Below are 26,788 nucleotides of genomic sequence, written 5' to 3'. Positions count from 1 at the left end.
TTTGCGGCCCTGATCTTAGGGGAGACAACTGAATGGTGACAGTCACGAAAGGGGAGATGCAAACTCATCACCTAAGTGCAAGTGCTGACACTTAGACATGTGCCATATTGGCTCCCAATTAGGTGTGGGGGAGGGGGAGTTAACATGGATTACCATTAAGATGTGTTATTTTGCTGTTAACCTGGGTTATTAGCAACTACGTCTCACTGAATAAAATGGGACATCTGCTAAAACAGCACAAATTAATAGTAAAATAACACATCTTAACAGTAGGCCACGTTGATAACTACACCTCTAAGTACAGAACCCACAATCATTCAGCACAATTGATTCTCTGTAGAAAAAACACTGGGGGCCCTTTTACTAAGGTGCACCAAAAAATGGGCTGCGCTAGTGTAGGCGCATGATTTGGGTGTGCGCAGGTCTATTTTTCAGCGCACCTGTAAAAAAAAAGCCTTTTTAAAATTTTTGCTGAAAACGGATGTGCGACAAAATAAAAATTGGCACGCATCCATTTTGGGTCTGAGACCTTACAGCCAGCCACTGACTTAACAGTAAGGTCTTGCATGTTAAACATGCGGTAATAGTCTACGCACGTAGAATGACAATTATCGCCCAGTTTCTGCCACGTGCCAGAAAATAAAAATTATTTTACGGCTTGCCTAGTGGACGCGCGTCAAAAATGAAATTACTGCAAGGGCCACGCGGTAGCCGGGGGGGGGGGGGGGGCGGTAACTCCAAAATTGACACACATTGGGCGTACGTAGACGCCTACGGGGTTTAGAAAAGGGACCCTGGAGGATTAAAGGGGTGACATCCCCTAATCCTAATGCACTGCACAAATAAGCACTTTTCCAAAACCTATACATAGCCAGAAGCAGCTGTAAATCCCAACGCCAATCATAATGATCAGAGATGTGCATTCTCCTTCTGAAATGGGGAATACAAGTCACGGATGCCAGGTATGCTGTTTTCCTGCCCAATTGGATGGTTTTCTGCGACCCGCTGCGAGAAATTTCTGCCCGCCGCGGGTTGCGGTTTTTTTGGGCTTCTTTTTTTTGTCGGTTTTTTTTTCACCGCCGGCTGTGATTTTTCGCCCCGTGGGGGTTAGTGATGTGGGGGGGGGGTGGTTAGTGACGTAGTAGGCGGGGTGTTGACGTAGGGGGTGGGGGGCATGGTTTGGGGCTGGAAAATTGAATTACTTCTGGCAACACTGATACACGTGTACTTCTGACCCCATCACAGGGCCGTCGAGAGGGGGGACAGGGGGGACAAAAGTCCTGGGGCCCGGGCCTCCAGGGGGGCCCGGCGCCGCCACTGCCTGACCCACCCGCCGTCACTCCCAGAACTAACCTTAAGCCTCCTTTCACTTTGCAGCAAGCAGCAGCAGGTCAGGCCACACCTTCCTTCCATGTCCCGCCCTCGCCTGATGTAATGTCCGCGAGGGCGGGGCACGGAAGGAAGGAGGAGAGGTCTGCCCTGCCACTGCTTGCTGCAAAGTGAAAGAAGGCTTAAGGTTAGTTCCGAGGGCCCAGTCCGATAGCGGGTGGAGGGGGGCCGGCGACCTCGGGTGGGTGGGCGTCAGGGGGGCGACCTCGGGTGGGGGGGCGACCTCGGGTGGGGGGGCCCGGGGGCGGCCTTGTCCCGGGCCCTGCTCCGGCTCTCGACGGCCCTGCCCCATCATAGTCCCAACTCAAACCCCACCCCTTGCCATATTGCAGATTTACACATGTACACACATACTTTTTAAAAATGGGTTTTCAACATTTCTTCGACAGACATGTAAATTCAGATATTTGTGTGTGTGAATAGGGTTTCTAAAATAAGGGCCTTGGTGTATTCGGACTATAACTTTTAAAAATTTTAAGGGAAACTTCTGCTTTTGGACAATTCTTGTTCATTTGTTTCAGATTAGTACGGGTATAACTAAAATATATGTATAGAACACTGCGCTAAAGGTGTCTGGCTGGAAAGTTTTCCTAATATTATTTCCAAATGCAAGCTTTGCAATTGAACAATTTATATTCAACACAAAAACTTAACTGAACTATTCCTTCCATCCTTGCAATGGGAGGCAGCACAATAATTTATCAAAGCACCCCATTGTTTAATTATTTTTTTTTTCTTTAAAGGTCACAAATGAACAGAGGATTTTTTTTCCATCCACTGCTAGGAAGAACCCAGGACCTCATTATAACACAGGCACAAAACTGCCCAGTGGGGGAGGGGGATTTTATAAAACGACACCTTCATAAAAAAATAGGCACCCAGAACTATATTTATTTTATACAATTCATATTTCGCTCATTTCAATGTTCACAGCAGATTGGATGATATGTAGTTAAAGCCAAGGCTCCATCATATATGGTTGGCAACGAGGAGACTTGCCAACCAGCGTTTAAGCATGGGTGACTGGGGCCTGCACAGAGTGATGGGCGTGGCTCTGGCCACCTTGCTGGGCAGACTGGATAGACCGTGCAGGTATTTATCTGTCATCATTTACTGTGTAACTGTGTATTACAAATAGTATATATATATATATATATATATATATATATATATAATACCGCATAAAACAATAGGAGAGCCTTACCCAGACTCCACAATCAGGGTCCTTCCAGGCTAAATTAAATAGGCTGTCATGAGTATGCTTTCTGAGACAAATAGATCTTAAGATGTTTCCTAAACTGTGGAAGACAGTCAATTTTGCGTAAATCTACAGGCAGCGAATTCCATAATGTTGGACCAATAATTTGGAAGGTGAAGGCCAAGAAGACTAACTGTTCAAAAGCTGAGAACTTCAAGAAAATATTTATCTATTGACTGGAGATTTTGCGTTGATTTATACAAACTAAGAGAAGCAGTTGAAATGGCAGGGGTCTCATTCTTAAAGGCTTTAAATTCGTAAACATGAACATGTACTTTATGCATGTACTCACCTATTTTACAAAATCAAATATCACTACTGTACCTCTATCCCTCCCAAACTACATTCCCAGGAATGCCTATATGTGAACTTTATGGCTCATGTATTTGACCATGCAATCCTATGAAAACTGTGTTCCAAGTGTAAAACATGTTTTTACAAGTGAAAGCTTTATAAAATTACCCCGAAAGATCACGCCCAGGCAATACTTCACATTTTATGTCCCCTGTACAGTACAGAGCACTCTAATCCACAAAGAATGAGGCATAATTTTGTTTGAACTTTGTTTAAATTAGACTCAAAGCTCTTTATTCAGAGTCATTTGTAAAACTAAAAGCATTTAGTGGGTCTGAGCAGTCTTGCTCTGGGTCAGGAAAATGCTTTTTTTTTTTTTTTTTTGAGTATGCTAAATATTAGTTGTTGATAATAATAAATCAAAACTTCTAACAGAAATAAAAACTTGGGCATTTATTTTAACCAGTTTTCAGTATCAGGGTAGATCGGCACTACATTTCAATACCCAGGCTGCACTACCCAGATCTATTAACAGATTTGCTGTATCCCAACCCAGTGGGCATGGACATCGCCTAGAACCCCCCTAAGTGGGGTGGGGAACTTTCTGAGTGCCTCATACTGCTCAAGATTTTACACTCGTCCCAGAGAAGTGAAGCCCCTCTTCTAACTAAGATTAAATTACAACAGGAAGAATCCCAGTGCATCATAAAGGACCTAAGTATCATGATTTTAGAACTAAAGCTGAGGACTTACAGGGCCAGATAACCTTATATAATTTTGCACAATTATGCACCGTTATAAATTGTGCATGAAATGCTATGCGTGCATAATTTACTAATTCCTTAGCCCCAGCCAGTTAGAATGGGAGCACTACAAGGAGACACAGAATCAGAGTACAGACCTAGCTATCTGAACATTTTATGTCTGTTGCCTGAAGGAGTGAATATTCTGTTAACGAGGCCTCCTTAGATCAACATTACCATGACTTTGCCCATTCAATAAACAGTTCTTGTCAAAAACTGATAGAGGCAGGTCAGAGTGGATAGCAGACAAACTGTGCCATCATTACTATTTTAATTAAAAATGTCACGTAACTAAACATTATGAGAGGCCCTTTTACTAAGCTGCGTAAGCGTCTACGCGCACCCAACACGCGCCAAAATGGAGTTAACACCAAGCTACCACGTGGCTCTTGCGCTAATTTCATTGTTGGCGCGTGTCCAATACGCATGTTCAAAAATAAAAATTATTTTTTTGGATGCGCGTGCAGATAAAGATGCGCCAAGTGGCATTTCACGCACGTAGGTCATTATCACCCGGTTACTGTGTGAGACTTTACCGCTAGTTCAATGGCTGGCGGTAAGGTCTCGGACCCAAAATGGACGCACAGCAATTTTCATTTTGCTGCACGTCTATTTTCGGCAAAAATTTAAAAAAGGCATTTTTTACAGGTGCGCTGAAAAAATTATTTTGTGCACGCTCAAAACACACCACTACACTACCGCAGGCCATCTTTCAGCGCGCCTTTGTAAAAGGACCCCTTAGAAAATGTTACCCCATTAGCAGGCCCACAAGAATCTAAAATATGTCTGTAGCTCTACCATCTTGGCTAGAGGAAGTAGTTAAAATAAAGAATAGATGATTCCCATCATATACAATGAACACTTTCTGGTGTTTTGTTTTTGTAGTGCATGCTTACCAAAAGCCCTTATTTTACTGGAGACTCCCAGATTATAACATGCAAGCTGCACTCAAAGAAAAGCCATCCTTTCATGCTTGACCTGAAGAACATTGGTAGCTTATTATTATGGACAAGTCAGCGGACCAGGATGACTACCTAACCATGAATAATCTTGAAGATCTTCATCCAGAGGTCTCAATTTTGACAACGTTCTGGACAGATTGATTTTCCTATCCGGATAGTCACATCTTTTGTAAAACTGTATGTGAGGTTTTTTAGAATGGTGTTTCCCAAGTTGGTCCTGGAGTACCCCCTTGCCAGTCAGGTTTTCAGGATATACACAATGAAATATGCATAAGATTGATTTGCAGACTCTGCCTCCACTGTATGTAAATCTTTCATGCATATTCATTGTGTATATCCTGAAAACCTGACTGGCAAGGGGGTATTCCAGGATCGACTTGGGAAACACTGTCTTAGAACTACCACACTCCACTGACCAGCTTTTCTTGTCTAAGCAGCCAGAAAGGACTCACTGATGGTTAGGCTCACTAAGACCTTTCAGTGGATGGTTTTAGCTGTTTGTCAGCCACATGAGTCTTCTCAATGCCTCAGATACTAAAGATCTCCTAGAGCAGTGTTTCCCAAGTCAGTCCTGGAGTACCCCCTTACCAGGTTTTCAGGATATCTTCAATGAATATGTATAAGATTTATTTGCATACACTGCCTCCATTTTAAGCAAATACCTTTAATGCGTATTCATTCTAGATACCCTGAAAACAAGACTGGAAAAGGGGTATTCCAGGAAAGACTTGGGAAACAACTGTCCTAGAATATGCAACTGGTCCTCAGGACGCCACTGCGAGTCAAGTTTTCACAACATCTAAAATACGCAAAAGAAAATGAAATTTGCGTACCCCGAAGATCTAGAAGATGCAAAACAATCTATTTTGGAATCTCATACGTCTTATCAGTGCAGATCCCCCAGCATCTATCTGGATCACCGATATCCTTTATGTTTTTACTTAGTTTGGCATTTATATCCCACATTTTCCAAATAGCATTGTTTCAATTTGGCTTATAAACATATTAGAGTAGTTACATTTGGTGAGATGATGTGTGCCAATGGTATTGGGTCATGTATGTTGTTAGTTGAATGTTGGTGGGGAACGGTGGTTGAGTATGTCGAAGAATTTTGGTGACGGTAGAGTCTTTTAGTTGGCTGTTCGTTGCCTACTCATGAATAAAGGTAGAGAACAGATTAGTGGCAAAGATCATGTTGACAAGGAACTTTGGGTATGTCGAATGTCAGTGAGGTAGAGTATTTTAATTTTACTGAGATATGTTAATATTATCCCATTTGGACTATTGCAATGTCCTTTTTTCAGCATTAGCTCTAAGTATTCTAAAAAATTACAACTTGTTCAAAATACTGCAGCCAGATTGATTTTCAACTTAGTAAATACAGCAGTGTCTCATCATGTCTAATTAAGTTACACTGGCTTCCTGCTAGGAATACAATTAACTATAAAGTGGCATGTTTGCTTGTTCAGATACTATATGAATTTACTTCTAAATTACTTATTAAAACACTGTCGGTTTCTATCTCTAGATCTTCATCTTGGCTACAAGACCAATTGACCTTGTGACTGCCCTGTTTTAGGAATGATCGATTTTTAAAAATTGCTTTTTTTTTTTTTTTAAACTATAACAGTTTTGCTTTGGAATTCTTTTCCTAAACATATTAAATAAGAAATGAATTACTTACTTTTAAGGAAAAAGTTTAAAACATTGCTGTTTCCTGATAAAGTTATTAATTAGATTGATGTGATTCATATTTTCTGCTTGATTTTATATTGAGTTTGTTGTATTTGGCTTTTTTTTCATTTTGTTAGTAATTTGAGCCACTGTACACTGTATTGAACCCTGAAAATGGGAGACAATGGTTAATAAGAATTATTTTGATTTGTAACAGCCTCCAAAACTGAACACAGTATTCTAAGTGGAGCTTCAATAACCACCTGTACAATGACAGCCAAGCATCTTTCTAGCCATCACCTTATCACACAGTTTTACTACCTTGGAATGCTGAAGGCACTATCACCACTATCTCCTGGTTAGGGGCCAGCACGTAAAATTCCATTTGGATTTCTGCATCCGAAAACACATCACTCTGATTTCTTTTCACTGGAGCTTTATTACTAAGTATTTGACCAGTGGCCTAGTTTTATTGAAGTTTGAATTGTATATATATATATATATATATATATATATATATATATATATACACGTTTTGGCATTTTTGAACCGTTGCTTTATTTTCTGATTGAATCTGAAGCCCATATCAAAGGACTAAATTTACAGACTATAAAAGTATTATTTATTGTTAAATTTAGATATTTTTGTGCTGTTATTTTGATGGTTTGCTATATTGATGTTTGCTTTTTTTTTTTTAATTTTTAGATCCTCCTGAAGAAAACCACTTAAGGCCAAACTTTGATCCTTGTTGAGGACTGTGGCTACAGTGGACCCTTTATAACAAGGCTAGGACTACACAATGTCTTATAAATAAGCTTTTGCACAAAGAAGCTGAATTTATGTTTTGTCTACAGCATCCATCTGCTTTTGCTGCCAGGACTGCAACAAGATAAGACTTCATATTGACACTTATTTTGGATTTCAGTTTTATATGCTTTTGGACTATTTTTCCTGATGAGGTGTGCAGTGATTGAGATGGTGCTGTACAGGTTTCACTGTATAGCGTGAGCTTTCTGAGTACACATCACATAATTAAAAACATTTTTTTTTTAATTTTTATGGGTTAATTTAATAATTTATGTTAGATGAGAAAACAAAACCCAGTTACATAATTGTTACAATTTAGTGATCTGGCAGGGTTTTGATATAATAAAGTTATATTTTTTTTTCTCCCAATCATTTTTGTATATTTTTGGGCTTTTTTTTTTTTAGATCATATTTTATTTTGCCTGCTCCATCAGAGATGTTCACTCTGTTGCACATCTTTGTGCAATCAGCAAAGCAAACCTTTTCCTTCTAACCCTTCCAAGATATTCCTCACACAGTATTAAGCAGAACTGGTCCCCCTGGGGTGTTACATGCCTCACTTCTCTCTCCTCTAAATGAATTCCATGTACCACTACCCCCAGTTTTCTTTCGATCAGCCAATTTTTAATCTAGTGCACCACCTTAGGCACCATCCTCAGGCTGTTCAATTTATTCAAGAGCCTACCATGCAGGACAGTGTCAAAGGCTTTGCTAAAATCCAAGTACACCACGTTCAGCACATGCCCGCAATCTAATTCTTTGGTCCGCCAAACTGAGGAAGTTAATCTGATTCATCTGACACAACCTGCCTCTGGTAAAGTTATGCTGCTTCGGATCCAGCAACCCACTGGATTGTAAAGAGTGGACTATCCTTTCTTTCAGTGCCTTGTAAAATCCTCAGATTCCCCAACTTTCCACCTCCGCTGCACCTCCCTCACCCTCCAGCTTCAATATCTGCACATGTATCTTCTTCCTCTACCCTATATAATGTTATTTGCAAAATAAGAATTACATATATCCCATGAAAATACTGAGTAAATAGATATACAAATCCAGTGTTTCTCAAGTCCGATCCTGGAGTACCCCTTGCCAGTCAGATTTTCAGGATATCCCCAATGCAAATCAAGTTCATGCATATTCATTGTGGAAAACCTGACTGGCAAGAGGTACTCCAGGACCGGACTTGGGAAACACTGTACAAATCCACTACAACAAACACTAAATACAGTAGTAAATCTCAACCCACATTATAGGGAACATACTGTAAATCCTATATACAAAATCAACAAGCCAGTGTGTGTGTAATAAGCTAAGATGGCTGAAACAATTATCCTATCCCTAAACCTCAAAAGGCATCAAAGGCAGGTAACAACTTCTTTGCCCTTTAAAAATCTTTCCAATTAAGTTGGAAACTACCCCTATACCCACGTGGGAATCTCAGATCGAAGGTGGAATTGAGGGCTAACACTCTAGACTACAGAAAAAAAAAAAACTCTTCTGCCTAGCTTTAACTGATGTCACAGCAGGAAACATATAAAATTTTCTGCCCAAAAAATATCATCATCCTTTTTTGGGAATAAGATTTCAAAATCAAAAACATTTATCCATTTCGAAAGAAAAACCAACCAAGGGATGTGCTCTGGTCAGGATATTATCCTCAGATGTTTCCAAAAAAAGCTGCTAAATCAACATTTTCTAAGACTATATCAAGGTCTCCCTTCTTTTCATTCACCAACTTTATTAGTTGATACAAAACAATTTTGGAGCCCCTGTTACTAAACCTGCGTTAAATGCTGCACATCATATTTTATACCTATGGGCTAGGTGGCACTTAGCGCATGCTAATGTCCATTAGCGTACACTATGCTTTAGTAAGAGGGCCTACAATCTCCTCAAAACATTTTTTTTTTTTTAGCAATTCCTTGGGAGGTAGGAATTTTGCAATAGTAAAATTCAAAAACCTCAAGTTATTACATCTTATTACAAGTTATTAATCAGTTGAGGGGCCTTAGCTTGCAGAAAAGTGGGAAACCACTTGCCAATTGTCCAACAAAAATATATTGGTAGACAAAGAAGTACCAACATTCCCTTTGTGATTGGAAACAGAACTAGGCAATTTAATCTGTGGTAAGCAAACAGGCTCCTCTGGAATTTGAGTCAAACTAGCATCTCAAATTGAAGAAACTTAAATACATAGTAACATAGTAACATAGTAGATGACGGCAGAAAAAGACCTGCACGGTCCATCCAGTCTGCCCAACAAGACAAACATATGTGTAAACCTTACCTTGATTTGTACCTGCCTTATTCAGGGCACAGACCGTACAAGTCTGCGCAGCAGTGCTTCCCGCCTCCCAACCACCAGTCCTGCCTCCCATCACTGGCTCTGGCACAGACCGTATAAGTCTGCCCTCCACTATCCTCGCCTCCCAACCACCAACCCCTCTTCCCCCCACCCGCTCCGCCACCCAATTTCGGCTAAGCTTCTGAGGATCCATTCCTTCTGCACAGGATTCCTTTATGCATATCCCACGCATGTTTGAATTCCGTTACCGTTTTCATCTCCACCACCTCCCGCGGGAGGACATTCCAAGCATCTACCACCCTCTCCGTGATACTCTGATAAATGATACTCTGAATGATACTCTGCTCTGCTTACGACAGTTTGGACCAGGGTAGACATTTCTTTTTTTTTAATTACAAGAAAAGAAGTAGGAATAAAATACATAGTAAATCCAATATAGCAAAAAAATAAAATAAAAACAGCCATATAGTTGAGCCATGGCAACGTGAGGAAAGGTTTGAGAACCGAGAATTGTATTTCTCACCAATAACTTATTCTCTGCTACCTCTGTTTTTCTGACATTCCCTATTAACCCCATTTTCTTGCACGATTAAGAGTCTGAAATCCTTTACTAACCCGTGCTGACATTTAATAAGCGTGTGAGGACTATACAACAGCAATTTTGTTTTCTTAAAGCCCAGAAGTAGCACACTGCAGTTGCTACTAAGGAATTTCCCACAAAAGACTGGCAGAATTGGGAAGCAATTCAGGAGGTGGTGATGGCAGGATAGGAAGTACTATGATGTATCTTCCTGTTTAAAGCAGCTGGTCTTTATTACTGCCCATTAGTCATGATAGGGAGGAGGGGCAGATGGTGTTAATATAAGTTATCTTGCTGGACACAATACAGCTAGAACCAATTCAACATTAGATGTAAATGCATACACTTAGATCAAGTGAATTAAATATTTATTACATTTATCACTTTAGATATAGAGAACTGTTTTACGCAGGTAGGTCAATAGAAAAGAAAATGAAGACAAAGAAATGGTTGCTGTTATCTTATCCTTCTGTTCCTTTTGCTTCAACAATTAGTTTTTCTCCAATTACCTTTGTGTTGTCTGCCTTTATATACTTTTGGCCCCCTGTTTCTTTTCCCTTAACACATTACCCATATCATTTCAAAACAACTTTACCTGTCAATGCATAGTATAAATAAAAACCAACCCAACCTTCCCACCATGCTATAAATCCGATTTCATTGCCAGAGGGTATTATAAGCTTTTACCTGGGAGAAAGATAATTCAGGAAGCTGCCCACAACTATCCAGAACAAAGAGACAACAGTTCAGTCTTTAATCTTCAACTTTGAGGATTAGAAACTCTTAGTAAAATTAAATGATTCCCACTGTTCCAATTCCCAGTTAAAAGGCACAGCAGAACTCATGCACCACCTTGCAAACTCCACAGCCCTGTATATATTTTTTTTTTTACATCTGCTGTCTGAAAACTACATTTCAAATTATAGGAGTTCTTTGATCTATACAACATACTCTACACTTTCAATATGAAAGAATTACGGAACACAAAAAAAGTAATTATTAAACCTAAAGGTTGATTTCCATAAATCTTCCCATCCTTTGTCACAGAAAACCCAAATAAGTTAAGTCCAGCCCCACCTCTGTCTAATCACAGTAGTCAAGCTAATTCAAATACTCTGGGATGAAGACTCAAGCTGCTTCTGTTAAAGAAAATACATTTGAAGCAAAGATCTATATAATATGTTTAATACAGAGCTGGGGGGGGGAGGGGAGGGGAACAAACTCCAGGATAAAGTTGTTTCAATGGTATAGATTAGGCAAACACCCTCAGCATGCTCTCTATGCCCTGTCCCTGCAGAGTTTCCTACTCTACTGGCTAAAGGTTGTATATTTTATTGGGTCCAGCAGAGAATTATTTGTGTTATAGTGTTTTTTATGAGTTAATTTTTATGTATGTTTTTATTATTGTAATCTGCTTTGTTGCGGGCAGAATATAAGTGCATTAAATATACAAGTATTAATTATTTGTGTTATAGTGTTTTTTATGAGTTAATTTTTATGTATGTTTTTATTATTGTAATCTGCTTTGTTGCGGGCAGAATATAAGTGCATTAAATATACAAGTATTAAACTGCAGCTTGAACCACTTAGCAATTGCAGCAAGGAGGTGGCGGCGAGCAGTGGTATGTTGAGCCACGCCTTCTTCCTCCTGTCACCCCCCCCAAGTCAGACTGTTGATTTTGGCCCAGGGAGTCAGAGGAGGTGGTTCAACAAGCAGCAGCTCTCCTCCTGCTTGCCACTCACTGCCAGAAAGCAAGCTGAGGTCCCGATGCTCAGAAGCAAACGTGAGTGCGCTACAGGCGATTAGTGCCAGACTAGCACTTGCATTAGTGAATGCAGAATGCGCAGAGGCTCTAGCACGGGAAATGAGAGCACCAAAAATGAGTGCAAATAGCATGCTAATGTAGTCAAACGGATGTTAATGAGGTCATTTCCTATTCCCTCCCAATGCTCAGAGAACAACGTACAAAACAAAGCCGCCCTTACCGCTGAAAAACTAACAACAGCTCTGAGCAGGCGTTAGGGTGTTTGAAGAGAGGAATTCTCACAATCCTGTCTTTAAAATCTGCCGGGTTTCCTTTAATTTTGAAGAGGAAGGAAGCCCGTGCAAGCCCCTAAGCACCAGCAGTGAGAAACAATGTGCACAAGTCCGAGCAAACTCAAGAGTGAAAGCACACAATGGCACCTGGCCCCTATGTTTAAATATAAGCTTTCAAAGTAAAAAAAAAACATTGAAACGTTTATCATTTAAAGGCGCAGAAATAAAGACGCCAACGTGTGCTTCACGTTCACGTAGGAGACGGGCTTACCGCAAAACTCTTCTGTGCATTCACCAAGCACGTCCCTCCTCCTTGCTTTCACTTTAACAGCGCACATATGATTTGCATACCATTTCCTTTGAGCACTGGCGAGCTAATTTTCTGTGCTGCTCCGGTGGTATAGTGTCTGCGTTGTTGGCTTACTGCTGGAGTTCTGGGCATCAGGGAATGGGCAACAAAGAGCAGTTGCTGCAGGGAATGGGGAGAGTATATTGAAAGAGTTTGGGAAGGGGGAGAATGTTGGAATGTAATTGTATTTTACATGCATTGCCTGTCACCTATTATTTCTCTGTGATTACTCTGTGACCTCTGATGTGAATTACTTAGAGAGGTCACACAGCTATGCAACTTCCTGTGGGGGTTAGACACAGCAGACACAGCACATGGAGCACATGGAGCTCATGATCTCTCCTAACCTGAGAGGATCTATGGTGGTGTGAGCATCCATTACCATCTAAGCACATGGAAGGAGCTGATAATACAAATGTATAGTAATATGTATATATAAGCCTGTCTGATTATAATCTAACTACAAACTGTGAGTAAACAGATGTTTTGTTACTTCAACTTTAAAGTGACTCAGCAGTGAATTATTCAGGGGTGAATGAGAGAGAGATGAAGAAAGAAATTAACATTTCTAAAGCTGAAGCTGTGTGTACTAAAATCTGCTAATTATTTACTACAAATAATCCAACAAAAGGGTTATGGGCCCAGGGCTCAGGAATTGAAAAAGAAGAGAAATATTACCAGGCAGAAAAAAAGGCCACATTTTTCTCTTAAGTTTTAAAGGAAAGATTCAGTCTGTCTCTCTCTCCCCCCACACAGCAGACAGAAGGCTAAGAAAATGGCTGAGGGAAGAAATTCACCATTTTTCTATTCTCTCAAGGTGCCTAAATTAACTGAGTTTAATTATCAGCAGTGGGAATTAAGATTCATATGTTTCCTTCGAGCAAAAAGATTAGATATATGCTTAGATCAAGACAGAACAGCTGAAAATATGGCTGAATGGGACAATGCAAACTATTATGTGAAGTGCATGCTTTTGGAAGCTCTCTCAGAGAAACAAGCCATATTAGTGGAGGGAAAAGATACACCAAAGGACATTTTATATAAGCTGAGAACTATGTATGCAACTACATATGCAAAGCAGCAACCAATTTGGCTGGCAGAGTTGAATGAAACCAAATTAAGGGATAAAAGTAAATGTAATGATCACATTATGTATCTTATGTCTTCATTTCAAAAGCTAGAACTTTCTGGAATTCCCATGTGTGATGCATTGAAAAGAGCATTTCTTTTTACCTCACTATCAAAGAAGTTTGATGTTTTTAGGTCTGTAAATGAGGCCATTGAAGGGCAATCTTTTGAACAGGCAACATCAAAACTAAGGCAGGAATGCATAGTAAATGATTCTGAGGAGATGTGTTCTCAAAGTCAGTCAGAGAGAAATGAAACAAATTTCTTGGCAAAGAACAGAGGAAGGCGGAGCTATGGGAAAACTCCACCCAAGGGCAAGCTGATTTGCTACTCATGTGGAAAGGAGGGACATGTATCTAAATGGTGTAAGGAAACACAAAACACTCCCTCTAGCTCACCTAAGCCAATGGAACTAAAGAATTTTCAAACCAGGAAATGTATGAAGGACAAAGATAAACACAAGGGCTTTCTAATGGCAGAAAAATCTTTGACTATGGTAAATAATAATTCAAATGAAAGTACTTGGATTTTGGATTCAGGGAGCACATGCCATTTAACCAATTGTAAGAATTTCTTTCAGGAAATGTGTCCAGAGGAAGGTATTCTTAAAACTGCAAACGCAGGGACTGCTAAGATCCAAGCAAAAGGTATTGGATTCTTAAAATGCAAAGTGTCTAATGAAGTTAAAGAAATTCCTGTAAGTGATGTCTTGTATATTCCCCAAGCAGTTTGCAATATGCTTAGTGTATCTACATTAGATAAGAAGGGATTTGTGATTCATTTTGAAAACAGTAAGTGCACAATCTCTAAAAATGATGAAGTGTATGCTGAAGCTTTTATGCATAATGATGTTTATAAACTGAGCATTTCAGGTGAAGCCTCACATATGGCGCAAGTAAGGAAGAATGATGGTAAATGTAGTCTGGAAATCTGGCACCGCCGCCTGGGACATCGTGATTCTAAGGTGATCCAGGATCTTTACAGTAAGCAACTGGCCACCGGCATTCAGATAAGTGCAGATGCTGGTAAAATGGAGAAATGCATAGACTGTGTTACTCAAAAAGGTGTGAGACCCTCATTTCCTGCATACACAGGAAATAGGAGTAATAAAGTGCTGGACTTAATACACAGTGACTTATGTGGACCGTTTAATATCCCATCATTGGGAAATAACAGATTTGTGCTAATATTCTTGGATGATTTCTCTAGATATTGTGTGGCCTATTTGCTGAAAGAGAAAAGTCAAGTCACAGACATGCTGAAGAAATACGTAGCCATGGTGAGCAATAAATTTGAAAGAAAACCAAAGGTTCTTCAGACTGACAATGGTGGTGAGTTCACTTCACAAAGCATGCGCACATTTCTAGAACAAGAAGGCATTCAGCATATCACAACAGTAGCTTATACACCAGAGCAAAATTCTGTTGCAGAGAGAAAATTTAGGTCACTTGTGGAAATGACCAGATGTATGCTGACAGATAGCAATCTCCCTAAAAGACTATGGGGGGAAGCCATTCTCACAGCAGTGTACCTACAAAACAGAATGCCAACTAAAGGCGCTGAGCGCACACCACATGAGACATGGCATGGTAGGAAGCCAAACCTGTCACACATAAGAACATTTGGAAGTACAGCATATGCTCATGTACCAAAGCAAAGAAGGCATAAGCTGGATTCCACAACAGAAAGGGGCATTTTAGTTGGCTATGCTCCAGGACACAAAGGATATAGAATTTTGAATCTGAAAACTGGCATTGTTGGCATAAGACATGTTACATATTTTGATGAAAACAAAAGGGTTGATAAAGGCTGGATTATCCCAGATGAGCCTTATCATCCAGAATATGAAACTAGAACCATAATAGACATGCCAGTGTATATAAATGCCATACCAAGGCAGATGTCTGAAAGCAACTCACCTGTATCTAACGAGGAACAGGCAGAGGAAGCAGACACAGAAAGGATCATTGAAGAAGACAGTACAGTTGGAGAAGGGGAATCAATTGGAGAAGAACTCTCAGATTTAGAGGATGCGGAAAGGTCAGACCAACCTGTAGTCAGACGCTCATCCAGGGAAAACAAAGGTGTTCCACCCCCAAGACTGTCTTACTTAACAAAGTCAGCAGAAGCTCAAGAGCCCTTAACATGGGATGAGATTGAGAAAATGCCAGCAGAAGAAGCTGCTGAATGGCATAAAGCTGCACAAGAAGAAATTGATGCATTGAATAAAAATAATACTTGGATTCTTACAAAATTACCTCCTGGCAAGAAAGCTATAGGATGCAAATGGGTATTCAAGTTAAAAAGGAATGCACAAGGAAAAGTGGAAAGGTATAAAGCCAGATTAGTCGCAAAGGGATATCTTCAAAAATATGGAGAAGATTTTGATGAAGTGTTTGCACCTGTAGTGAAACACACGACAATAAGAACACTTCTGAGCATTGCAGTCTCAAAAGGCATGCAAGTCAACCACATTGATGTGAAAACAGCGTTTCTTCACGGAGATATAACTGAAGATTTGTACATGGAACAGCCAACAGGTTTCATAAATACAAAACAAAGACAGCTAGTGTGTAAATTAAACAAAGGTCTTTATGGATTAAAGCAAAGTGCAAAATGTTGGAATGAAAAATTGCATGAAATATTGACAAATTTAGGATTTAAGCAAGGTGAAGCAGATAAATGCTTGTACACTAGGTGCACAAATGGACAATATGCATACATTTTAGCTTTTGTTGATGATCTGCTCATTGCAAGCGAAAGTGAGCAAGAGTACAAGGACATTGTAAAGTGTTTAAACCAGAATGTTGAGATAAAAGAACTTGGTAATGTGTCATACTATCTTGGTATAGAAATTGAGAAACAAAATGATGGTTCTTATCTTCTAAGCCAGAAGCAGAAAATAAATGAGCTTATTGAAAGTTTAGGTATGCAAGATGCCCAAGTTGTAAGCACTCCCATGATCACTGATTTTCTGAAGGATGAAACAGTAAGAGAACCTTTACCAGATAACATCCAATATAGATCAGCCATAAGTAAGCTTTTATATCTAGCTACCACATACAGGGCTGATATAGCAAATGCAGTAGGAATTTTGAGCAGAAGAGTCAGCTCACCTACCAAATCAGATTGGACTGCAGTTAAAAGGATGGTAAGGTATTTAAAGGGTACCATTGATTGTAAATTAAAGATTTCAGCCAATAGTAATCCAAAACTAATATGTTACTGTGATTCAGATTGGGCAGGGGATCATTCTGATTATAAATCCACAAGTGGATATGTGTTTATGTATGGAAATGTACACATTTCATGGGCCAGTCATAAACAAAGTATTGTGAGTTTGTCTTCTACAGAAGCTGAATATGTGGCCGTATCGGAAGCGTGCAGAGAACTGATGTGGATTGAAAAACTTTTGCTGGATTTTGGAATAGCTGAAAAGAGACCAATCCAGATAATGGAAGATAATCAGAGCTGCATCCGACTGTCACAGAATGACAAGGTTCAGTCACGCACCAAGCACATCGCAACGAAATACCACAACGTGCGAGAGTTGGTGAAAGAAGGGGTCATCAGTCTACACTATTGTCACACCAGTGAGATGACAGCTGACATCATGACCAAACCGTTACCCAGAGAACATTTTGTGAATCTGCGTATAAAGCTTGGACTTTGTATGAATAAATAATTGCATGACAGTTATGCATGAGAAGGGGTTTGTTGGAATGTAATTGTATTTTACATGCATTGCCTGTCACCTATTATTTCTCTGTGATTACTCTGTGACCTCTGATGTGAATTACTTAGAGAGGTCACACAGCTATGCAACTTCCTGTGGGGGTTAGACACAGCAGACACAGCACATGGAGCACATGGAGCTCATGATCTCTCCTAACCTGAGAGGATCTATGGTGGTGTGAGCATCCATTACCATCTAAGCACATGGAAGGAGCTGATAATACAAATGTATAGTAATATGTATATATAAGCCTGTCTGATTATAATCTAACTACAAACTGTGAGTAAACAGATGTTTTGTTACTTCAACTTTAAAGTGACTCAGCAGTGAATTATTCAGGGGTGAATGAGAGAGAGATGAAGAAAGAAATTAACATTTCTAAAGCTGAAGCTGTGTGTACTAAAATCTGCTAATTATTTACTACAAATAATCCAACAGAGAACAGCAAGCTAGGGAGGAGGAGAAGGGGAGAGAGCTGGGTCATCATGCTAGGGGGTTAATGAGACAAAATGGGGGTGGGGAGGCAGAGAGAAAGAGCTGAAAGGTGAGGAGAAAAAAAGAAGGAGTCAGAGAAAGTAAAGACAGAGGTTGAACCTGCTGGGAGAAGGGGAGATCAAGTATGGATGGGGTTTCATGCTAATCCGGGGATACAGAGGGCTCGAGAGGGTTGATCCTGAAGAGAAAGTAAGGGGTTTCCAATCTGGGGAGGGGGAGCCAAGCCTTTTTTATGGGGGGGGGGGGGGGGGTATTCAACACCCAAAAAGGTTACATAATGGAATGAAAAATTTTCTAAATTGTTTGCACTGAAATTTTTTTTATTTCTTTTGTGCAGAACTTCCCCAGGAGTAATCACTGAAAAGAGGAAAAAAATTCAACATCAACAATACACTGTTGGTCACCGTGAAGCCTATAATTATTAAAAAAAAAACTACAGAGATCTGGCTGAAACTGGAGAATATGTTGACAGTTCAACAATTTCAAGATTACTCCACAATTATGGCCTATATGCAGGGTGCAAGTAGAAGTTACTGCTCAGAACAATATGATATACTGCACATTATTTGTAAACATGCACCCAGGGGACACAATACTCGTGTGGGAGAAGATTTTAATGCCTAATGAGATAAAAAGTGGTATTTTATAATCTTAGCATCTCAATGTAAGCACCATTTGTACACTAAGGACCAGATCCTATATAAGGCACCTAAAACATCCGCGCGGTAAACATTTTCACCTAAGCTTATTCTATAAGCAGTGCCTAGATTTAGGCGCAGTATTTAGAATATGTTTAGTTGATATCTCAGCAACTAAAGCTATGCACCTCCATTTACACCAATGAAAATGTGGTGTAAAACCCTGCAAGTAGATTTACGCGCAATGGGCCATATTCTATAACTATGCGCGTAAATTTCAGAACGCTCACGAAACGCCTATTTCCCCGCCCAGAGCCATACCTCTTTTGAACTGCGAACATCAGAATTTAGGCAGAGTTCATTACAGAATATGCTTAGCTAGCTGTGCACATAAATTCTAATTATTACAATAAGTGCTTATTAAGTGCTGTTATCAATGCTGATTAGCTTAAGCTAATTAAGTGGAGTGGAGGAGTGGTCTAGTGGTTAGAGAACCCTTACTTTATCATCCTCACTTTAATATTCCCTTATCTCTTGTTTGTCCTGTTTGTCTGTCCTAATTAGATTGTAAGCTCTGTCGAGCAGGGACTGTCTCTTCATGTTCAAGTGTACAGCGCTGCGTACGTCTAGCAGCGCTTTAGAAATGATAAGTAGTAGTAGTAGTGGTCTTGCAATCCAAAGGTGGCCGGTTCAAATCCCACTGCTGCTCTTTGTGATCTTGGGCAAGTCACTTAACCCTCCATTCCCTCAGGTACAAACTTAGATTGTGAGCCCTCCTGGGACAGAGAAATATCCAGAGTACCTGAATGTAACTCACCTTGAGCAGCTACTGAAAAAGGTGTGAGCAAATCTAAATAAATAAGTTATGCACGTTGTTACACACTATGCCTGGATTTCGGAACAGATCTCTAGGCACGCTATATAGAATCTGGGGGTAAGATTACAGAACTTAAGCATATGAATTTAACACTCACGTGTCTAAGTGGTATTATACAAACTTAGCTTGCACTGTAAGGGGTCATACATGGAAAGAGCATGAGCAGGTCCCACATTTACACACACGGTTAGATTCTATATACGGCACAAAGAAAAAATTGGCACTGAAAAGGACACTATTCTATAAACTGTGCTTAAAGTTACGCACAGTTTATAGAATAACACTTACGCCTGGAATCGCACCTAACTTTAGGTGCGGCCATTTGCACCAACTGAAACGTAGTACAAATGTACATACCTACATTAGGCACATATCTCTGTTATTCTAACAAGGCACGTTAATTTAAGGAACACCCCCGTTACTCTCCCATTTTTTGCTCCTCAGAAAGCACGTAAATCTTAGGCACAGATCCCACACACATAATTCAATTAAATTTAATTACTGCCAATAACTGCCTGTTAAAAAGCCAATTATTGGCACTAATTAGCTTATTTAAATTGCGCATACACGCCCAAATTTGCATGTGCGATTTTTGACAACTTTTACAGAATTAGGGGGATAACTTATAGAATACTAGAAGTTATTCGCTCAAATGCAGCATTTACATGCTCACGCTACAGCAGTTGTTCCCAAACCTGGTCCTGGAGGCACCCATGAGAGATTTGCATGCATTGCCTCCCCTGCATGCAAATCTGTCTCATGAATATTCATTGTCTAATTAGCCCCTAAGAAACCACTATTATCATGATATATGCTTATACTTTTATTTTATACTTGTTTGAAATCATTTGTATACAAAAAAAATTTTCCCATGACGTTTATCTTATCTTGTTTTTCCTCCACCAATCATTCTATTCATTCATTGTATTCAATCATACCCTATACATTTTGTTAATATATGTTCCATTTGTGATACATAACCTTACAGAATTCCAAGACCATAAAGTTCAACAAAGATTTGTTGAACTTTATGGTCTTGGAATTCTGTAAGGTTATGTATCACAGATGGAACATATATTAACAAAATGTATAGGGTATGATTGAATAGAATGAATGAATGAATGAATGAATGAATGAATGAATGAATGAATGAATGAATGATTAGAATGATTGGTGGAGGAAAAACAAAGATAGAGGTCATGGGAAAAAAAATTTTGTATACAAATGACTTCAAACAAGTATAAAATAAAATAAAAGTATAAGCATATATCATGATAATTGTGGTTACTTAGGGGCTAATTAGATAAGATAACTGGTAACCTTAAAAGAAGAGAGAGCTCAGAACTAAAGACAATGAATATTCATTGTGGATATCCTGAAAACCTGACTGGCTGGGGTGCCTTGAGGACCAGGTTTGGGAACCACTGTTTTACAGGGTTTAAGTGATAGCGCCTAAATGTTGCCACACGAATGGCAACTTACAAGCTGTAACAGAATCTGGGCACCCAGACTGATGATATACAGAATTTATGCTTAGAGATTTGCATTTTAGCACCCAAACTTGGGTGACCTTTATAGAACTGACCCCTATATGTAATTTGCCTACAGGGGATGCATAGTAATCAGTTAATAAGTACAGTAAAGGTACAAGATCAACTAAAGACCAGTTTCTATAAAATAATTCTGAAATAAAGTCTTAAGTGAATTCCTAAAATATAAATAATTTCCTATCAATCAAAATTCTAATAGTAAGAAGTTCCAAAATGATATTGCCTTATAAGAACTAGAAGTTGACAATAATCCCTTAAATCTAACATTATGTACAAATGGAAAGTGTAGTAGACATTGCCCTCTTAAACAATCAAACTTACAAATATTAACCATTTTTTTTCAAGATAGTATAGGGCCTCACCATGCAATATCCTAAAAATGCAGGGAAAGAAAAGGTTGTAAACATCAAGGAAGAAATGGATAGTGCAAAGCAGAAACCTGCTGCAGCCTGCCAGAGACCCAACTCTGAGGAGCAAATGTCACCTTTCAGCAGGACATTAATTGATTTGATTTACTTACTTTATTTATTTTTTGTCTATTAGATTGTAAGCTCTTTGAGCAGGGACTGTCTTTCTTCTATGTTTGTGCAGCGCTGCGTACGCCTTGTAGTGCTATAGAAATGCTAAATAGTAGTAGTAGTAGTAGTAGACAATGATCCTAAGCGAACAGCAAAAGCACCAGTGGTATGATTAAGGAAGACAATGAATGTCCTCGAGTGGCCCAGTCAAAGCACAGACCTGAATCCAACAGAAAATCTGTGGTAAGACTTGAAGACTGCAATCCCCAGGAAACATGAAAGTACTTCAGCTATTCTGCCAAGAAAAACAGTCAAAAAGTTGCACCATCCTGCTGTAGAAAGTTGGTATACATGGCTGTTATTCCTACAAATGGGGTTTCCACCAAGGACTAGTGGTATATCTATTGGGGGAGGTCTTGGGGGCCTGCCCCCCCTAAATTGGATCCGGGGCCCCTGGTTTGGCTGGCAGGGGTCCCCAACCACCACCAGATGAAGCCTTTCTCCAGCATTGTTCTCTACGCATTGCCTGCCCTGCTTCCTCTCACGTCGTGTGCATGCTCGGTTTTAGTGAAACTGACTTTGTGCATGCTCAATTTCATTAAAACCAAGCACACACATGATGTGAAAGGAAGCAGGGCAGGCAAGGCGCAGAGAATAGTGCAAGAGAAAGGCTTCAGTTGGCAGGGGTTGGGGACCCCTGACAGCCAAGGTACGTGGGGTTGCTGCGGGGCGGGGGTTGCGGCAGGGAAGCAAGCCAAACTGTGCCCCCCCCCCCCCCCCACACACACACACACTTTGGGCTCCAGACCCCCGAAACATTAATGTCTGGCTACACCCCTGCCAAGGACTTGTTTAATATTACTTTAATTGTTTTTCCACACTGAAAATATACAGTATGTTGTGTAGACCGGTGAAAAATTCTACGTTAATGCAGTTTGAATTCTATTTTCCGGATAGCAGAATATGAAGAATATACAAGACCCTGTAAGACTTTTGCAAGGAACTGAACTTTTTATTTCATCTCTTACAAAGCTGGACTTTTGGTCACTGCTGTTTCAGCACTGGCATTTCTGTGCCGCTATCATAGCCGTAATAACTTTGGCTGCACTGGAATTTTGGGCACAGCCAAAATGATTGCTCCTCTCACAGAACATGCCCCCATAGTTCTGCCAGGGCTAAACCAGCACCCATCTTCAATAGGGGGAAGTTTGATGTCACCCTCTCCCCCACCCCTGCTGCATGTGCACTTGTGCTCTTGCACCTCTTACCTGCTCCTGATTTATGTTCTCTTAGGGACAGTGTGCAGTTTGGGTGGGGGGGAAGGGGGGTTCCCCTAGCTGCCTCTCACCAGGGACCTCTGGTTCTTGGGAGCAGGGCCCATGTCTGTTCACTGCTGTGCAATCTGGGCGGTTCTTGGGAGCAGCCGGGGGGGGGGGGGGGGGTTCAGCAGAAGGGGAATGTGGGTTGCCCAGGCAATGCAGAACAAGCTTATTGAAGAATCCTTCTCCCTCAGAGTCACCACCTGGGGCAGCCTGCATCTCCCTTCTGGTCAAAGACCCCCCCCCCCCCACTCCCTCTGAGATCTGCTAGCTAGAACAGGCCATGCTCTCAAGAAGTGAGAGGCAGCAAGTGGCACTAGGGTCTCATGGTGAGAGGAGCAATAATTTTGCCTGTGGCCAAAATTATTGCGCTCAAAAGTTCTGCGCTGTGACAGTGGCACAGAAATGCAGCACCAAAACAGCAATGCCGAAAGCTTACATACTGCATCTCTTATGCCTGTTTAGCATTTCATTTTGCTAAATTAACATTTCCCACCACACCTCATTGTAGCAATATTTCTTATTTAAACCAGAGCATAACTAAGACCTCTTTCCTACAAATATTAAATGATACTAGCCCACCCAAAAGAAAAACCATGCAAGCTTTAAAACAATGAATAACAACTGTTCCAGTGATTTATTCTATATATTTGGTCCCCCTCCAAAAAGAGTGAAATGTAATGTTTACTTGGACATACAGGAGGTTTATCTCCATAAGATAAATTGCTGCTTATGTTTTAATTCTATATAATTTTGTTAAACAAAGAAAAATAAACCAGCAATGCTAGGAAGGAAATGCCAAACCCTCATTTGATAAACTCTTACATTAAGATGAAAGCAAAGCTCTCAAGTCCCAGTCAGATTTTGAAAAGAACTATTCCACACTAGTTTAATATTTCCTTTCATTTATCAAAAGTAGAAATGTATGTGCATTAAAATCCACACACTAACATTTTAAGGGGCCTGTTTACGAAGCTATGATAAGCATTTGTTATGCGTATTAGTGCGTACAGTATCAGATACTGCTTGACACACAAGGGACAGAAAAGGGGTATGGACCAGGGGCGTAGCCAGACCTCGGCGGGAGGGGGATCTAGACTCCAAGGTTGTGGGGGCACAGTTTAGCCCGCCTCCCTCAGCCACCTCCGCCAGGTACCTTTGCTGGGGGGCCCCCAACCCACCGCCAGCCGAAGTCTTCGCTGATGATCTGTTAAGTCCTGATGTCCTGCATGTAGGCCCGTGCAGGAAATGCAGGACGTCGCCGCCGGAAGAGGGGGTCCAAAGCGGCGGTGGGGGGGGGGGGGGGTCGGTGGCTAGGGAGGGGTCAAAAGTAGAGGGGGCCAGAGCTTAATCTGTGGGGGCCCATGCCCCTCATGGCCCCACCTAGCTACGCTCCTGGTGTGGAAATTGTCATGTTCTGTCACCACTGCAGACAGTACAGGTCTTCTCAAAAGAAGGCGATAAGTGTAACTGTGCTCTCTGCAAGCAGTTAACATGCCTACTGATTAAAAAAAAAATAATAATAATATCCCACAATTACTAGGGATATCCCAAGTGGGTTAGTGGAGGGGGAGACGGAGGGCTGGAGCAATCCTCAAATGCTCATGTACCATCACCAAGTTCAAACTTGGTACTACAATTAGGAGTTTGGCTGCTTAAGGATGCTCCTCATGAGGGAGGGCGGGAGGCCAATTGGATTGTCTTCCCCTTAAGCAGCAGGCTGCCATCACTGCAGATAGCGCAGTACAAGGGGGTCTTTTACAAAGCAGCGCTAACATTTTTAGCTCACGCTACAAATCAGCTGGTGCTAAACGCTGAGATGCCCATAGGAATATTACTACTACTAATCATTTCTATAGGGCTACTAGACATGTGCAGCGCTGTACACATTATATGCAGGTATTTTCTCTGTTCCTAGAGGGTTCACAAGCTTAAGTTTTGGTACCTGGGGCAATGAAGTGTTAAGTGACTTGCCCAATGTCACAAGCAGCTACAGTGGGAATCGAACCCAGGTTGCCAGGATCAAAGCTCGCTGCACTAACCATTTGGCCACTCCTCCACTCCACCTAGAATGGGCATCTCAGCATTTAGCACGTTGAGCACTTTGCCGTTCCTAATGTCAATAATGTCAATTCTTATCACTCTTTATATATATGGGACCTGAAAACATACAAACGTTAAAATATACAATACTTCACACAATACAAACTTGCAGTTAGAATACAGGTAAAGAAAATTTCTATTGATATTCATGTTAGTAAGCAATAAATTATGTAGGACTCCTCTGTTTACAAGGAGAATGACAACTTAATATTTAAACACTTACCCTCTTGTTTACTAAGCCGCTCTAGCAGCTGCCGTGTGCTAATGCCGACACAGCCCATTCACTTTGAATGGGTTGTGTCGGCATTGCCGTTTGGCTTAGTAAACAAGCTGGTTAGTTAAAGGTTTTGATGAACTAGCAAAGACTGCATCACATACAGGACTCAAATGGTACTTTACAGTAAAGTGTACTGGCTGTAGCTTCTAACCTGAAAACCTCAGAAACAGGAATGTAAAAATCCCAGGCACTTGAGTGTGCAAATTTTAGTGCCCAAAAGAGGTCTTGCAAATGCAGCCCCCCCCCCCCCCCCCCCCCACACACACACAAGTACATGCTCTCATTTTCTGCTCATGCTGGCTGCTTAACTCTGGGTCCCTTTTACTAAATGGCGTTAAGCCTTTAATATACGGTTAACAGGCACCATATGTTATCTTTGTTAATAAAAACGGATTAAAAAAATAACTTAAAAGATTATGTGCCTGGAGGTCCACATGCTACTTGTGTTCCTGCAGCATTTCTGCAGACCCTGCCCAAGACACGAGCAAAATTTTCAAGGGGTAAGATGGAGGGAGAGAGAAAAACATGAAAAATAGGGGTGAGACCAAGGAACTTTACATAGAAAATTAGAAACAAACAAAAAGATGGTATGAGAAAAGAATGAAACAAAAATTGAAGCAGAAATGTCAAATCCAATTTAAAAAAAAGAGCACATCTTCAAAAGCTGAAGGAGGGGAAATAATGTAACAAAAATAAAGTTTAAAAAAAAAAGCAAAGGGGGAAGATCGTGATGACTGGTGTCCACGTTTCCAGGCATATTCGGGACTATGCAAAGAAAGTATGCACTGTAGAGTTAAATATCTCCTGAGCTGACCTAAAAATGTTGCCTTACAGCCCTCGAACAAAGCTGAACTCCTCCAGGTATTCTGCATTTTAAGCAGCTTAAACATTTTCAGACTAAAAGTCTACATGATTTTATATTAAATTATTTCAAGCAACAAAAATAAACTCAGATACTTGTTCTACTTCATTGTGCTGAACAAACCAAAAGCCATAGTGAAAGCTTTCTCCTACTGTGAGCAACCTCAACAATTAATTAAACCTTTAATTCAAAGTCTGCCTGCACAATGAAATAATGAATTGATCCATAACCCACACAAATACAAACCCATCAAAGTGCACTTACCACTCTTGGAGTTAATAGTAAAGAACCCCTGTGGATTTCCACTTGTAATCCTATATGTCAATTTATCACTAGAGCTGGAATCTGGATCAAATGCCTCAATCTGTACAATAGATACATCCTTGGGCGAATTCTCTGCGACTTCTGGGAAATAAACAGGCTTGGTGGTTTGAGGAGCATTATCATTCACATCTTCTACTTCTATGTATATTTCAATAAAAGAAGAGAGGGGCACAACACCACGATCTGTAGCGTAGACAGTAAGCCAGTAATGTGTTGTCGTTTCACGGTCCAGATGATCTGCAGTCTCCAGGACACCTGTCCAATGAAACAAGAAGAGAACATTGTTTATCAATAGTTAGCAAATACCCTTACTCAACACATTTTTGTATCAATCTACATAAGTCAATACATGATTTAAATAGCATTACAATTGATCATTTTATATAGTATTAAGTATTTGATGTTTTATTGTCATGATGTATTTATTGATGTATTATGTTTTCTCCATATATTTAACATGCTACCAGTAGAACAGTGTGCGACTCTCAAAACTGAACTCACA

General features: G+C 40.4%; 1 protein-coding gene across 3 annotated transcripts in view; it reads right to left on the bottom strand.

The window, feature by feature from the left end:
• The window catches only part of FAT1 (FAT atypical cadherin 1), a 332,072-nt gene that overhangs the window by 183,305 nt on the left and 121,979 nt on the right, over window positions 1-26,788 (bottom strand). For all 3 annotated transcript variants that reach the window (XM_030191474.1, XM_030191476.1, XM_030191475.1), the window contains exon 3: window positions 26,227-26,541. In XM_030191474.1, coding sequence (XP_030047334.1) covers window positions 26,227-26,541 — 315 coding nt within the window. The remainder of the gene's footprint in view (window positions 1-26,226; window positions 26,542-26,788) is intronic.

Source organism: Microcaecilia unicolor, chromosome 2, assembly GCF_901765095.1.
Source record: "Microcaecilia unicolor chromosome 2, aMicUni1.1, whole genome shotgun sequence".
NCBI lineage: Eukaryota > Metazoa > Chordata > Amphibia > Gymnophiona > Siphonopidae > Microcaecilia > Microcaecilia unicolor.
Note: the sequence above shows the minus strand (reverse complement) of the source record. Positions and strands in the feature narration are given on the sequence as shown.